Source organism: Sinocyclocheilus anshuiensis, unplaced genomic scaffold, assembly GCF_001515605.1.
Source record: "Sinocyclocheilus anshuiensis isolate Anshui unplaced genomic scaffold, SAMN03320099.WGS_v1.1 scaffold1393, whole genome shotgun sequence".
In the NCBI taxonomy this organism is placed as follows: Eukaryota; Metazoa; Chordata; class Actinopteri; order Cypriniformes; family Cyprinidae; genus Sinocyclocheilus; species Sinocyclocheilus anshuiensis.
This window is the reverse complement of record NW_015548343.1, coordinates 866,198-880,378: the sequence shown is the minus strand read 5'-3', so window position 1 is coordinate 880,378 and position 14,181 is coordinate 866,198. Positions and strand designations below refer to the sequence as shown.

General features: G+C 36.0%; 2 protein-coding genes across 3 annotated transcripts in view; both read right to left on the bottom strand.

Moving 5' to 3' along the window:
• Positions 1-3,490, bottom strand: part of LOC107656633 (growth factor receptor-bound protein 10-like) — a 26,979-nt gene extending 23,489 nt beyond the window's left edge. The window contains exons 1-2 of the mRNA XM_016444555.1: positions 3,247-3,490; positions 1,261-1,396 (exon numbers count right to left, since the gene is read on the bottom strand). Of these exons, the coding sequence (XP_016300041.1) occupies positions 1,261-1,396; positions 3,247-3,458 (348 nt within the window). The 5' untranslated portion in view covers positions 3,459-3,490. The remainder of the gene's footprint in view (positions 1-1,260; positions 1,397-3,246) is intronic.
• A 1,215-nt stretch (positions 3,491-4,705) lies between these two features.
• LOC107656634 (growth factor receptor-bound protein 10-like) overlaps positions 4,706-14,181 on the bottom strand; it is a 29,766-nt gene continuing 20,290 nt past the window's right edge. For both annotated transcript variants that reach the window (XM_016444558.1, XM_016444559.1), the window contains exons 4-5: positions 7,031-7,277; positions 4,706-5,180 (exon numbers count right to left, since the gene is read on the bottom strand). In XM_016444558.1, the coding sequence (XP_016300044.1) occupies positions 5,027-5,180; positions 7,031-7,277 (401 nt within the window). In that variant the 3' untranslated portion in view covers positions 4,706-5,026. The remainder of the gene's footprint in view (positions 5,181-7,030; positions 7,278-14,181) is intronic.

Below are 14,181 nucleotides of genomic sequence, written 5' to 3'. Positions count from 1 at the left end.
TAGACAAAAAAATGTTTACTAGATATTTTGGGGGGTTTGGTGAGCGGAGAGATGTAGTCACAAAAATTGTCCTATTATTTAAAGAAATTAAAATAAATTATGGTCCCACTTTATACTAAGTGGCCTTATCTACTATGTACTTATATCAAAAAATAAGTACAATGCAAAACACTTTTGCTGCTATATAACCGCATAAACACATTTCATTACACCAAATACACAAAATAATGTTCTTTTTAGCAGCATCATATGACCCCTTTAAAATATAAGTACAACGTAAAAACATGTATGTACAAAATAAATACATTGTACCAAATGATTAATTAAAATGTAAGCACACAGTAGTTAAGGCCACTTAATATAAAGTGGGACTGAAATTATTTATTTAAAGGAAATAAATAAAAAGTAATGCATTTGAAATATATGCAAATTATATATATATATTTTTTTTTTAAATACGCACATTCACTGTTCATCGAATGTTTAATATGCCTAAACCGGCCAGTTTCTTTTCAGACTTTCATATCTGAGAACCCCAAAAATGTGAAAAGCATCCATTTGCACTCTGCTTCGGTAAAGCGGAGTACGTAAAGCCCGCCTTCTTTGATTTGATTGGCCATCTCAAACATTTTGACACTGATGAGCGCCTTTAGACTGCTGAGGCAGGGGCCGTATATTTCTGTCTTAAGCATCTGCTTAACTAACGTAGAGCGTGATGTTTGCATGCTGCTAAGCTAATGACTTTATATGCTACTTTAAGAGAAAAACTACATACCGTAGCACACAAATATTAAGTGAAATAATGCATTTTTTAATGTCAGTACTGTAGAAAAAGTGTTAACAGATTTCTTTCATCTTCGTGACTTGTAAATATAAAGACGTCAATCATTGTAAGAGCACAGTTTTAGCTCGTGGGCCTCTGATGCCTAAAATACTACCTACAAATGCAGCTCACTAGATTTTGAAACGAACAATGTACCACTGGCATCCATAATGCAAGGTAGGGCGAGGCTAGTTTTTAGTTGCAGGGACAGACAAATGGCATAGAAATGTCAATCTCCGATCATTTTAGTTTCTCTTAACCTCAATATGCACCTCCAGGTTTCTCGAATGAACATACGTGAGAAAATACGAGAATGCCAGACATACTGAAACAGAGAAGTCTCATACCTGCAATAAATCACTCATGTAGCATCTCATGTGTGTCTGATGGATAATAGCTATAGGGCTCAGAGGGCAGTGTCAGTTTTCAAGTCTTACATGTGACTCCGATGGCTGTGGCAGAGATCCAGGGCTCAGCACAGGAGATCCCGATGGGCTGCAGAGCTCAGGGAAAGGGTTCGGAATAGCTGGCAAGGACGCCGGACGAACTTGCAACTCTTCTTCTTGAAGTCGCCTACAAGGGGTGACAGAGAGACAAGCAAAAAAAAAAAGACTGTACTTGTACTGAATGCACATTTAAAATGATTTAAAATGCATACCGTTCCTAACACTAAAACATCTAGCTTCTTGATTACTAGTAAACATCTTCTTGTTTCATTAAGATCTCATCGGTTCATTAACCATGCAGTATTCCCGATATCATCCATGTTTTAATCAATATGAAACTGAGCAGGGAATTAAAGCCCTAAAGTTCCCTGAAAACTTCAATGCTGTAAAGCGATAGGCTAATGAAAAATAAACCAGAAGAATCCGCATGAAATTCTCACTGCTGCATTACGGATTCCACTACAGAATATATGAATAAAACCGAGAGATTTGAAACCCACTTAGCCAACTGAGAACCGGTTCATGAACTCTCGTAGTGTTTGGCAGAGTTCAGCAGACAGACACATAGACTGCAGATGCTAAACTCGTCTTCGGGTCTTTGATCTACATCAATAAGACCAGGAATAATACATGATTGCCTTAGCGCAGTTGGAGCGATCATAATAACTGAGGGAATTTTTAAAATCCGAACCGTAGCAGGGGGTGTGCCGTTCAGGGTTCATGGCCGAGTCAGAACGAAAGAAGACTGTGTGTCTGTGTGAGTTTGTAGAGACGGGAACCTCTGAGTGAACCCATCTCGGTGTGTGTATGCGTGTGAAACTACACCCTGCTGTCATGGAGATCAGAGAAGAGCGGATGAAAGACAGCGAACGATACAGAAGCCCTGCAGAAAGGTGATGTGTAAAAGAGCTAATTAGAACATGCAGTCTGAGAGGATTCTGGGGAGAGAAAAGATTATGACTATGAACAGAACGATGACTTTAAAATGTAGCACACGTACATAACATATAAATCAATAGAGCCTTAGGAGAGAGTATGAATTCTGTTTCTTAAATACAAAAAAACCCCACTGATTAATATTTGAAACAAAAAATATATAAATGAATAAAAATAATATATATTACTTAATGTTATTTGTAATAATTTACTGTATTTTAAATCATTGAAATTACTTTTTTATAAAAAATACAACATTTAAAAAAAAAAACTAATTGCCATAACATAGCACGTTTAACATTAGAACTTTTGTATTATTAAACTGCACTAAATTAAATTCACATCATAATCAGTGACTGGATGGTGGATTTTCATATTCCTCTTGATAATTACAGCATGTAATTCCGACACCTTTTGACCAAATCATTTTCAATGAATATAATTTCACATAAATTGATGAAATTATGAAATATTACAGAATATCTCAGGACACTACACTACAGTGTTTAAAAGTTTGAGTTCAGCAATATTTTTTAAATAAATTAATGCTTTTCTTCAGGTTCAACTGCATTACATCGATTAAAAGTAACAGTAAAGACTTTTACATGCACAAATAAAATCGATTTCAATTAAATGCTGTTCTTTTGAACTTTCTATAACAAAGAACCTTGAAATATTAGGCAGCACAACTGTTTTCAACATTGATAATAAGAAATATTTCTTGAACAGCAAATCAGCATATTAGAATGATTTCTGAAGTAACATGTGACACTGAAGACTGGAGTAACAGCTGCTGAAAATTGAGCTCATTTTAAAATATATTAAAAACATTTATTTTAAATTGCAATATTACTTCACAATATTACAGTTTTAGTGTATTTTTGATACTGTATTTTTTCTTACAATAGCGTAAAACAAAAGTAATTCACTTTTAAAATTTGCATGATTTTCCAGGCCTGGAAATCACTGATGTTCTCAGGTTTCCGTTACCAGTTAAAACACACACACACTTATACTTTTCTATGTGTGCATATACATCACCTGACGGCCTGTATGTGCATTGGCTGTGATCGCCGGAGCTTTTGGGTAGGAGAGCGGGGGTCAGTCACTCTATTACTAGGGGCCTGTGGCAGTGGGGCCACTCTGTTGCCATGGAGCCCACTGCCATCAGTGCGGTGCAAGAGTGGGGTGGAGTCTGAATGCTGTGTCCCACAGGTTGCATAGATGCTCTCATAGGACGAAAGAGAGGCCATGTCATTCACCAGGGCCTCCAGATCTACATCATCCTCTGCAGCAAAACATGCATGGAAAGAGAAAGAAATTGAGTCCTAGATCACTCACAGGCTACAAAAGTGTATCAGCAGTAGCCACAATACTGACAGAAATACACTCAATCGACAACAATAGGATACTATAATTGATCATTGAGTATTATGCATATTAATTGAAAGACTATGTGCAATATTTGTACTTTTGAACATTTGTCAAGCTGAAGAAGAATTTCAATAAACAAAGTTAAATTATGAAAAATGTAAAAGAAACCATTTAAAAGTTAGTTTTTTCCCCCTTTTTTTTAGAAAATAATATTAATCATTTTATTCAGCAAGGACACAATAAATTGATCAAAAGCAACAGTAAAGACATTGAACTGAATAAAAAAAGCATAATTTATATTAATTCTATTCATTTTATTAATTCATTCATATTAATTCTAAAATAAACGTCACACTGCGTATGTGGAAAATAATGTGTTTTTTTAACTTTAAACCGCATAAACACATTTCATTACACCAAATACACAAAATAATGTTCTTTTTAGCAGCATCATATGACCCCTTTAAAATATAAGTACAACGTAAAAACATGTATGTACACAATAAATACATTGTACCAAATGATTAATTAAAATGTAAGCACACAGTAGTTAAGGCCACTTAATATAAAGTGGGACTGAAATTATTTATTTAAAGGAAATAAATAAAAAGTAATGCATTTGAAATATATGCAAATTATATATATATATTTTTTTTTTAAATACGCACATTCACTGTTCATCGAATGTTTAATATGCCTAAACCGGCCAGTTTCTTTTCAGACTTTCATATCTGAGAACCCCAAAAATGTGAAAAGCATCCATTTGCACTCTGCTTCGGTAAAGCGGAGTACGTAAAGCCCGCCTTCTTTGATTTGATTGGCCATCTCAAACATTTTGACACTGATGAGCGCCTTTAGACTGCTGAGGCAGGGGCCGTATATTTCTGTCTTAAGCATCTGCTTAACTAACGTAGAGCGTGATGTTTGCATGCTGCTAAGCTAATGACTTTATATGCTACTTTAAGAGAAAAACTACATACCGTAGCACACAAATATTAAGTGAAATAATGCATTTTTTAATGTCAGTACTGTAGAAAAAGTGTTAACAGATTTCTTTCATCTTCGTGACTTGTAAATATAAAGACGTCAATCATTGTAAGAGCACAGTTTTAGCTCGTGGGCCTCTGATGCCTAAAATACTACCTACAAATGCAGCTCACTAGATTTTGAAACGAACAATGTACCACTGGCATCCATAATGCAAGGTAGGGCGAGGCTAGTTTTTAGTTGCAGGGACAGACAAATGGCATAGAAATGTCAATCTCCGATCATTTTAGTTTCTCTTAACCTCAATATGCACCTCCAGGTTTCTCGAATGAACATACGTGAGAAAATACGAGAATGCCAGACATACTGAAACAGAGAAGTCTCATACCTGCAATAAATCACTCATGTAGCATCTCATGTGTGTCTGATGGATAATAGCTATAGGGCTCAGAGGGCAGTGTCAGTTTTCAAGTCTTACATGTGACTCCGATGGCTGTGGCAGAGATCCAGGGCTCAGCACAGGAGATCCCGATGGGCTGCAGAGCTCAGGGAAAGGGTTCGGAATAGCTGGCAAGGACGCCGGACGAACTTGCAACTCTTCTTCTTGAAGTCGCCTACAAGGGGTGACAGAGAGACAAGCAAAAAAAAAAAGACTGTACTTGTACTGAATGCACATTTAAAATGATTTAAAATGCATACCGTTCCTAACACTAAAACATCTAGCTTCTTGATTACTAGTAAACATCTTCTTGTTTCATTAAGATCTCATCGGTTCATTAACCATGCAGTATTCCCGATATCATCCATGTTTTAATCAATATGAAACTGAGCAGGGAATTAAAGCCCTAAAGTTCCCTGAAAACTTCAATGCTGTAAAGCGATAGGCTAATGAAAAATAAACCAGAAGAATCCGCATGAAATTCTCACTGCTGCATTACGGATTCCACTACAGAATATATGAATAAAACCGAGAGATTTGAAACCCACTTAGCCAACTGAGAACCGGTTCATGAACTCTCGTAGTGTTTGGCAGAGTTCAGCAGACAGACACATAGACTGCAGATGCTAAACTCGTCTTCGGGTCTTTGATCTACATCAATAAGACCAGGAATAATACATGATTGCCTTAGCGCAGTTGGAGCGATCATAATAACTGAGGGAATTTTTAAAATCCGAACCGTAGCAGGGGGTGTGCCGTTCAGGGTTCATGGCCGAGTCAGAACGAAAGAAGACTGTGTGTCTGTGTGAGTTTGTAGAGACGGGAACCTCTGAGTGAACCCATCTCGGTGTGTGTATGCGTGTGAAACTACACCCTGCTGTCATGGAGATCAGAGAAGAGCGGATGAAAGACAGCGAACGATACAGAAGCCCTGCAGAAAGGTGATGTGTAAAAGAGCTAATTAGAACATGCAGTCTGAGAGGATTCTGGGGAGAGAAAAGATTATGACTATGAACAGAACGATGACTTTAAAATGTAGCACACGTACATAACATATAAATCAATAGAGCCTTAGGAGAGAGTATGAATTCTGTTTCTTAAATACAAAAAAACCCCACTGATTAATATTTGAAACAAAAAATATATAAATGAATAAAAATAATATATATTACTTAATGTTATTTGTAATAATTTACTGTATTTTAAATCATTGAAATTACTTTTTTATAAAAAATACAACATTTAAAAAAAAAAACTAATTGCCATAACATAGCACGTTTAACATTAGAACTTTTGTATTATTAAACTGCACTAAATTAAATTCACATCATAATCAGTGACTGGATGGTGGATTTTCATATTCCTCTTGATAATTACAGCATGTAATTCCGACACCTTTTGACCAAATCATTTTCAATGAATATAATTTCACATAAATTGATGAAATTATGAAATATTACAGAATATCTCAGGACACTACACTACAGTGTTTAAAAGTTTGAGTTCAGCAATATTTTTTAAATAAATTAATGCTTTTCTTCAGGTTCAACTGCATTACATCGATTAAAAGTAACAGTAAAGACTTTTACATGCACAAATAAAATCGATTTCAATTAAATGCTGTTCTTTTGAACTTTCTATAACAAAGAACCTTGAAATATTAGGCAGCACAACTGTTTTCAACATTGATAATAAGAAATATTTCTTGAACAGCAAATCAGCATATTAGAATGATTTCTGAAGTAACATGTGACACTGAAGACTGGAGTAACAGCTGCTGAAAATTGAGCTCATTTTAAAATATATTAAAAACATTTATTTTAAATTGCAATATTACTTCACAATATTACAGTTTTAGTGTATTTTTGATACTGTATTTTTTCTTACAATAGCGTAAAACAAAAGTAATTCACTTTTAAAATTTGCATGATTTTCCAGGCCTGGAAATCACTGATGTTCTCAGGTTTCCGTTACCAGTTAAAACACACACACACTTATACTTTTCTATGTGTGCATATACATCACCTGACGGCCTGTATGTGCATTGGCTGTGATCGCCGGAGCTTTTGGGTAGGAGAGCGGGGGTCAGTCACTCTATTACTAGGGGCCTGTGGCAGTGGGGCCACTCTGTTGCCATGGAGCCCACTGCCATCAGTGCGGTGCAAGAGTGGGGTGGAGTCTGAATGCTGTGTCCCACAGGTTGCATAGATGCTCTCATAGGACGAAAGAGAGGCCATGTCATTCACCAGGGCCTCCAGATCTACATCATCCTCTGCAGCAAAACATGCATGGAAAGAGAAAGAAATTGAGTCCTAGATCACTCACAGGCTACAAAAGTGTATCAGCAGTAGCCACAATACTGACAGAAATACACTCAATCGACAACAATAGGATACTATAATTGATCATTGAGTATTATGCATATTAATTGAAAGACTATGTGCAATATTTGTACTTTTGAACATTTGTCAAGCTGAAGAAGAATTTCAATAAACAAAGTTAAATTATGAAAAATGTAAAAGAAACCATTTAAAAGTTAGTTTTTTCCCCCTTTTTTTTAGAAAATAATATTAATCATTTTATTCAGCAAGGACACAATAAATTGATCAAAAGCAACAGTAAAGACATTGAACTGAATAAAAAAAGCATAATTTATATTAATTCTATTCATTTTATTAATTCATTCATATTAATTCTAAAATAAACGTCACACTGCACCATGGCTCCACCACATCAATATTTCATAAGGGTTTTTATTTATTTACTTTGATTTCACAATTTCACTTAACCATTAAACCAATCATGGCAAGTTCTGAAGAAGCAAGGCATTCTCATACTGGCACCACCACGTTTGACTGTTGGTAAGATGCTCTTAGATTGTGGAATGCTGTTTTAGCTTCATGCCAGACGTAAAGGTTCCATTTTTGACTCACAGAACATTCTTCCTAAAGTCTTGGGGATCAGCCAGGTGCTCTTTGGCAGATGAGAGATGAGCGTTTATGTTCTTGGTTAGCAGTGGTTTTCACATTGCTCCTCTCCCAGCCCACATTTCTTTGGAAGAGTTTTTTAGGATCCACTGTGGCTTCCTGGATGATTTTAAGCTGAGCCTTTGGACACACTTTGACAGATCAGCCACAGAACATTTACCACTGTGTCCACTTGTTCTCTATATGCATTATGGTTCAGTGGTGCCCCAGAATCTCAGAAACTGATAACAAAATCTTTAGTTTCTAGTTTTCCCTTATGTTTAAACTAATTTCCTTTGAGTATGGTTTGCTTAATCGATTACATTTGCATCTTGAGATGGTGAAGCGGTTAAGGATCTGAGACAGTAATCAAGATTTAATGGTCTCATTTCAACAGTATTAGCACAAACCATAAAAAACATTGCACTGAATTTACAATGCCACTAACAATAAATAGCCACAAGATGGCAGTATCAAATTAAATTAATAAACACCAAAGTGGTCAGCGATTTGGTCACATTCCCCAGTCTTCCCTGATCTGATCGAACTCCTCAAATCTGATTCGGAGCAACTCATCTGGAGTCAATGACCACACGTTACTCACTGACATCTCCAAAACCAAATATTTCAGCCATTTTCCTCACACAGAAAACACATCATCACAATACATTCTGTTCTGTGGGAGGAACAGCAGGTGGTTTGTGGAATTGCTCTGTAATAACGGTACATGCCTGTTAAGTGAAGCAAGGAGGACAGGTTCAATAGTTGGCATGTGTATTTTCACTAACTAGGGATGACTGGATTCCTTTAACCTAGTGATTCCCAACTGGTTTTGCTTCAGGACCTCGAGTGGTAACCTTCACAGTACCAAAACTGCTTTTTATCATTAGCATTTAGTGTTGTTTTCCCCCTGCTGTCCACAACCTTATCAAAACAGCCCTGACACACATTTTTGGGTCATGACACATTAGTTGAGAAGCACTTTGTGCAATCGAGACCCATAAAAAATAAGCTTTTAAGGCCCTGGAGTGATTTCCTCAAACAACTGGTACATTTAAAAGGTTAGCAAATCATGCTAAATGTAATGCTAATGCAGTGTGGGCCACCAAAATGCTTTTCCTTCATCAGTACAAACAGTTACCATTGTTGAAACGTGCCGTCCCGTATCGTTCCGGGCATGTAAAGGAAAGAGAAGGCGGTAAGATGGCCATACTTTCAGACAAATACACAGAAAAGTTCATAGACTAGCTAAAACACCATTTAGCTAAGCTAGCTCACTGAGTAACAGGAGCACTACTCTAGTTCATATACTGGCTTAATGCTGTTCACACCAAGAAAGATAACTACGTAACTATAAGTTTTTAATAATCAATCTAATTCCAAGATAATAGAGAAGTCCAAACTACAACTTTAACGAAAACGACACAGGAACCGCGTTGGAATCATGATGATAAAAACATTGACAGCCAACAAGAATTCATGCTAATTTAGTGCTTGAGCATTGAATGCATCTATTTTATTTAATGCAATTATCCTCATGAGAATCAGAAAAAAAATGTTTTGTGAATTTTGGTGATTTTTATGTCATTACATTGGTTGGAGCATAAGAAACAAATGGAGAAAAACTTTTTGAAAAAATATATTTTATTCATATTTTATTCTATGTCCTTTGCGGAGGACACCAGGACTAAGTTATTAAAAGAAAAAATAAATAAAATAGACATGAAAAGGCATGTAGGCTATAGGCAAAAACAATGTTTTATTTTTTCATTAACCAATCAGTTTTTAGGTTTCAGGCTATTTTTAGCCAAACTTTGTACAAAGATGATTCTCAACTATGTTATGAAAGATATAACAATGATATACTACTGTACTTTATGGAATGTGCATAAAATGTCCATAAATTGATATTACCATTCTATACTATGTATCTATAAATTGCATCTAATTTGCATATTAATGTGTTCTTGGGGCAAACCATAATGAAAAAAGTAGTGTTATAATGGGAGTAATAACTTAGCAACATTTTCATAAGAATATCTCATATTTCACAGGAATATTGATCTATAATTTCTTTACTTTTACTTTTACATGATTAATCCTGTTGTCTTTGGTCAGGTTCTAAAATGCCTGGCTCATCATGGTAACAAGTATCATGGTAACAGTGTTTTTGGACATGTACTGCCAAGTTTTTGGACATTCACTGATAATTGGGGTTTTGTATATTACTATGTTAATACTATGGTAATCCTGTTACAAATCACACACTTGATACAGTATGTACTCACAAATTATGAATCCTTGATGCATCATATTCTATTTAAACTCTTGACTGTACACTAGATTGTTTGCAGGGTGGGGTTTTACAAAGAGTGGGCATGTCTATTTTCGCTCCGGTTTATCAGTTATTGTATGAGGGACACAATACCTTTAGTATTAACTTCAAGCCTTGTCAAACAACTAACAATGACAAACAATACAGTTAGTTAAAGAACTAATAATAACATTCATCAGCAATCTATAAGGAAGATTCCTAGCTAGCAGCAGGGCTCGCAAAATTTAAAAATTCCTCATTCTTCGGATTTTAGTAGCCCAAAAATTAATTTAACTAGCCCGAATAAAAGATATTGTATTTTTTCTTCAAATAACAAGTCAAGAGAATAGGGGTGCAATGGATCACAAATCTCACGGTTCGGATTATATTACATTATCATCATATCACTTTTTGAGTCACAGATCGGATCATTTTTCAGATAAGCAAAAAAAATATGGTTCTTTATTATTTAAGTAACACTTATTATTTAAAGAACAATTTACTACTTCGATACCACAGCAAAAACTAGTAGCATATAGGGATGTAACGATTCACTCAACTCAAGATGTGATATGATTCACGATACTGATTTCACGATACAATTTTCTCACAATTTCTTTAACAAAATTAGATTTAAGACAGATTTTAAAAAAGGTGTCCTTTTGTTATTTATCAGACCAAAAGGCTGCACATTACTTTGTGAAATTGAAAATGTCAAACAATATACTAACTTGAAATTTTAAAACAAATCCCAAATAAATAATACAAATAAAAGAAATTTCTCCATGCAAGTAAACTAAGGTTTTGCCTGTGTATTTTAATCACGATCCAAACAAAGATGCTGCATACATGTTATTCAGATTGTAAAATGTTTAAATTTGAAACAAAATGGTCTGACTTTAGCTTTGTGATACTACATAAAAAATCTGAATGAAACAAAAACAGCAGACGGGCTGAATGAGACACAAATGTCACTCTCTGACAGCAGGTGGCGCTTATGGAACAGCAGGTATTTATAGGCTGCTGCCCCTTTAAGACCGAATGCACGGATCCAATATAATGATGCACTTGCGATTTCTTTCTCCACTGTTTACGTTCATTTAAGACATGAAAATACTTGCCGAGATAGTTATTTTGAGATAATTTTGCATGTATGTGTCAGTTCAAGCGAAAGAAGAATCAATTCTGTGTTCGTGCTCTGCATGAAACGCCGCTCTGTATGTGCGCGCTTTGAGCGTGTGCGCGCGAGCACCGAACTGATATATCATGCGCATGAATGGTTCCAAAAGCTTGAATGTTTAAATTGGTAAGACTTAGAAACATGTGTAAATGATAAACTATGATCCGTTTCACCCCTACAAGCGAATGAACAACGTGAATCAAGGAAGGGATTTTATATCACTATTCAAGATAGCCCGTTGGGCAGGGCAGTGATACATTTTGGTAGCCCGACTGGAAAACAAAAAAAGTGATTTTGCAAGCCCTGAGCAGTGAATTTTTTAAAAAACAGATACACAGACCTCTTCAGAGGCTAATACAGACTGACTGTCTCTTTCCTGTTGTTCTTCTTTCAGCTCCCTTTCCTCACTGTGGAAGTGTGTTTCAGAAGACGGTCCAACCTCATGTGCCCAACTCTCTCTCTCTCTCTCTCTCTGTGTGTACTGTATATAGGTCACCTCATAGGCATGCAAGTGCAAGCATGCACACACACACACACACACACACACACTCACCCAATGGCTGGCCACATATGACTAGAACACAACAAGAAAGATTTATAGGCTTTCACACTGTGTGTTTCCTCAAGTGTGTTTCTCTGTATGGGACACAGGACTACTGCCCTCTCGCCTTGCCCAGTAGGAAGCAGTCAACAGTCCTCATGAGGAAAACGGCTTAATACACAGACTAAATAATGTCTTACGGAACATCTAAAAATGCAGAAAGGTTTGTGTGAGGATTTAGACTAGAGAAAAGAAAAGATCATTACCTCAGAATATAAACAGTAGATGTTAATGAAAAGTCCCCATCAAGACAGTGTTTACTTTGCATACATACTTGTCCCGAGAAGTTAACTAAATATGACAAACTATCCATTTGATCTCAGTTTCATGATGCTCTCAGTTGGAAAAAAAAACTATCCCTTTGATCTCAGTTTCACGATGCTCTCAGTTGGAAAAATTAATCATAAATCATTTGTATTAAAAAAATAAAAAAAACTTTAAAAAATAATAAAAATCCTGGAGGCAGGGGTTTTAAAACAATTTTACACAAAGGACCCGAACTTTTTTTTTGAGGGACCCAATTTATAAAATATAAAGACAGCTATATTTATGTATAAAGGAAATATTAATTGAACATTTTATTGATGTCATATTCACACTGTAACTTTTGATAGCTAAAAAATAAATATGTAATATACATTTAAAAAAAAAAAAACTTTCTCGCCTTCTAAGGGGGTCAATGGACCCAGTTCCAAACCCTCTGTTTTAAGGGGTAGGGTTAGTCTTTAGTATTTATAATTATCTTTTTATAAAAACAGTAGAAGTTTATGGCATGTCCTCATTTAGACAGCCAAGAACATGCGTATATATATATATATATATATATATATATATATCAATGTCAGTATTTCTTACAACCCTGACCAAAGTAACCAGCCCATGTGGCTTTCTGAAAAATCTATTTGCTTCAAGGTAGTGACACGTTAAAGCAAGGCAGCATCTGGTGAACAGAGCAGGACACTGACACACACACACACACACACATTCACACAGTGTACACACTCATGCACACAACAAGATCTGTGGCCAAGAGCCTTCCTCACAGCTATAAAACTGTTAGCGATTCGGGGAAGGCCCTGGCTTGCACAGCTCGTGGAGGATATACAACCCTAAATGCACACAACCACCGCAGCTACAGGAGGGGTCACCAGTAACCTCCATGACCTTACAGAACCCAGTGACCTCCACAATGCTACTGAGGACAAACGCTGCATGTGCAATCCAATTAGATGTTGCCATTCAAAATACAACATAACTGAAATAATTGAATGTACGGGAATAAAACAAGGGAACAACTAGGGGTGTGCACAAATAGTCGAGTATTCGATCTGGAATTATTATTCGAAAAATAAAAACACTATTCGAATTTTACTACGTGTTGCTTTGCTGGCAGTAAATGCAGGGAATCCATAATAAATCTTAAGCACGCAAACTAAAAGTCAGTTATAACTAAATGCACTGGGTGGTGCTGTAGAGCGTGTTAACAAGTTGATTGTATTTGATCACAGAATGTCATCGTATGCCTCCTGAAGTCTGAATTACTTTGATCAAAATGATCTTACAAAATGGAATTACTTTTGATGAAATTAATCAGTGAAACTGAGTTATCATAATATCACCACCACAATGAGAAATCACATGAAATCATTTAACATCAAACATTAAAGGTGTTATGCTGGTTGAAAGTCTCTTCACATCCCGATAGCAATCATTAAGGTCTAAATGTATTTGTCTGTATTTATATATTCTGTGGAAGGCGTAGGAGCAAAGAAATGTTTGTCCAATCAAAACGCTCGGTCCGAGCGTTTTAAATACGCTTTCCTACCTGCCTGTCAAAGTATGTATTAGCATACCTCTGCGCACCAGGTTCGTGCAGACAGGATACGTCATCAGCGCATTCAAGCACGCTGGGCAGACAGAGCGAGAATGGCAGACAAACATCATCAACCTGATCTTCCTCCCTGGTATTGTAGTACTTTTAAAGGGGTCATATGATGCGATTTCAAGTTTTCCTTTCTCTTTGGAGTGTTACAAGCTGTTCGTGAATAGATAAGATCCCTGAAGTTGCAAAGACTAAAGTCTCAAAACCAAAGAGATATTCTTTATCAAAGTTAA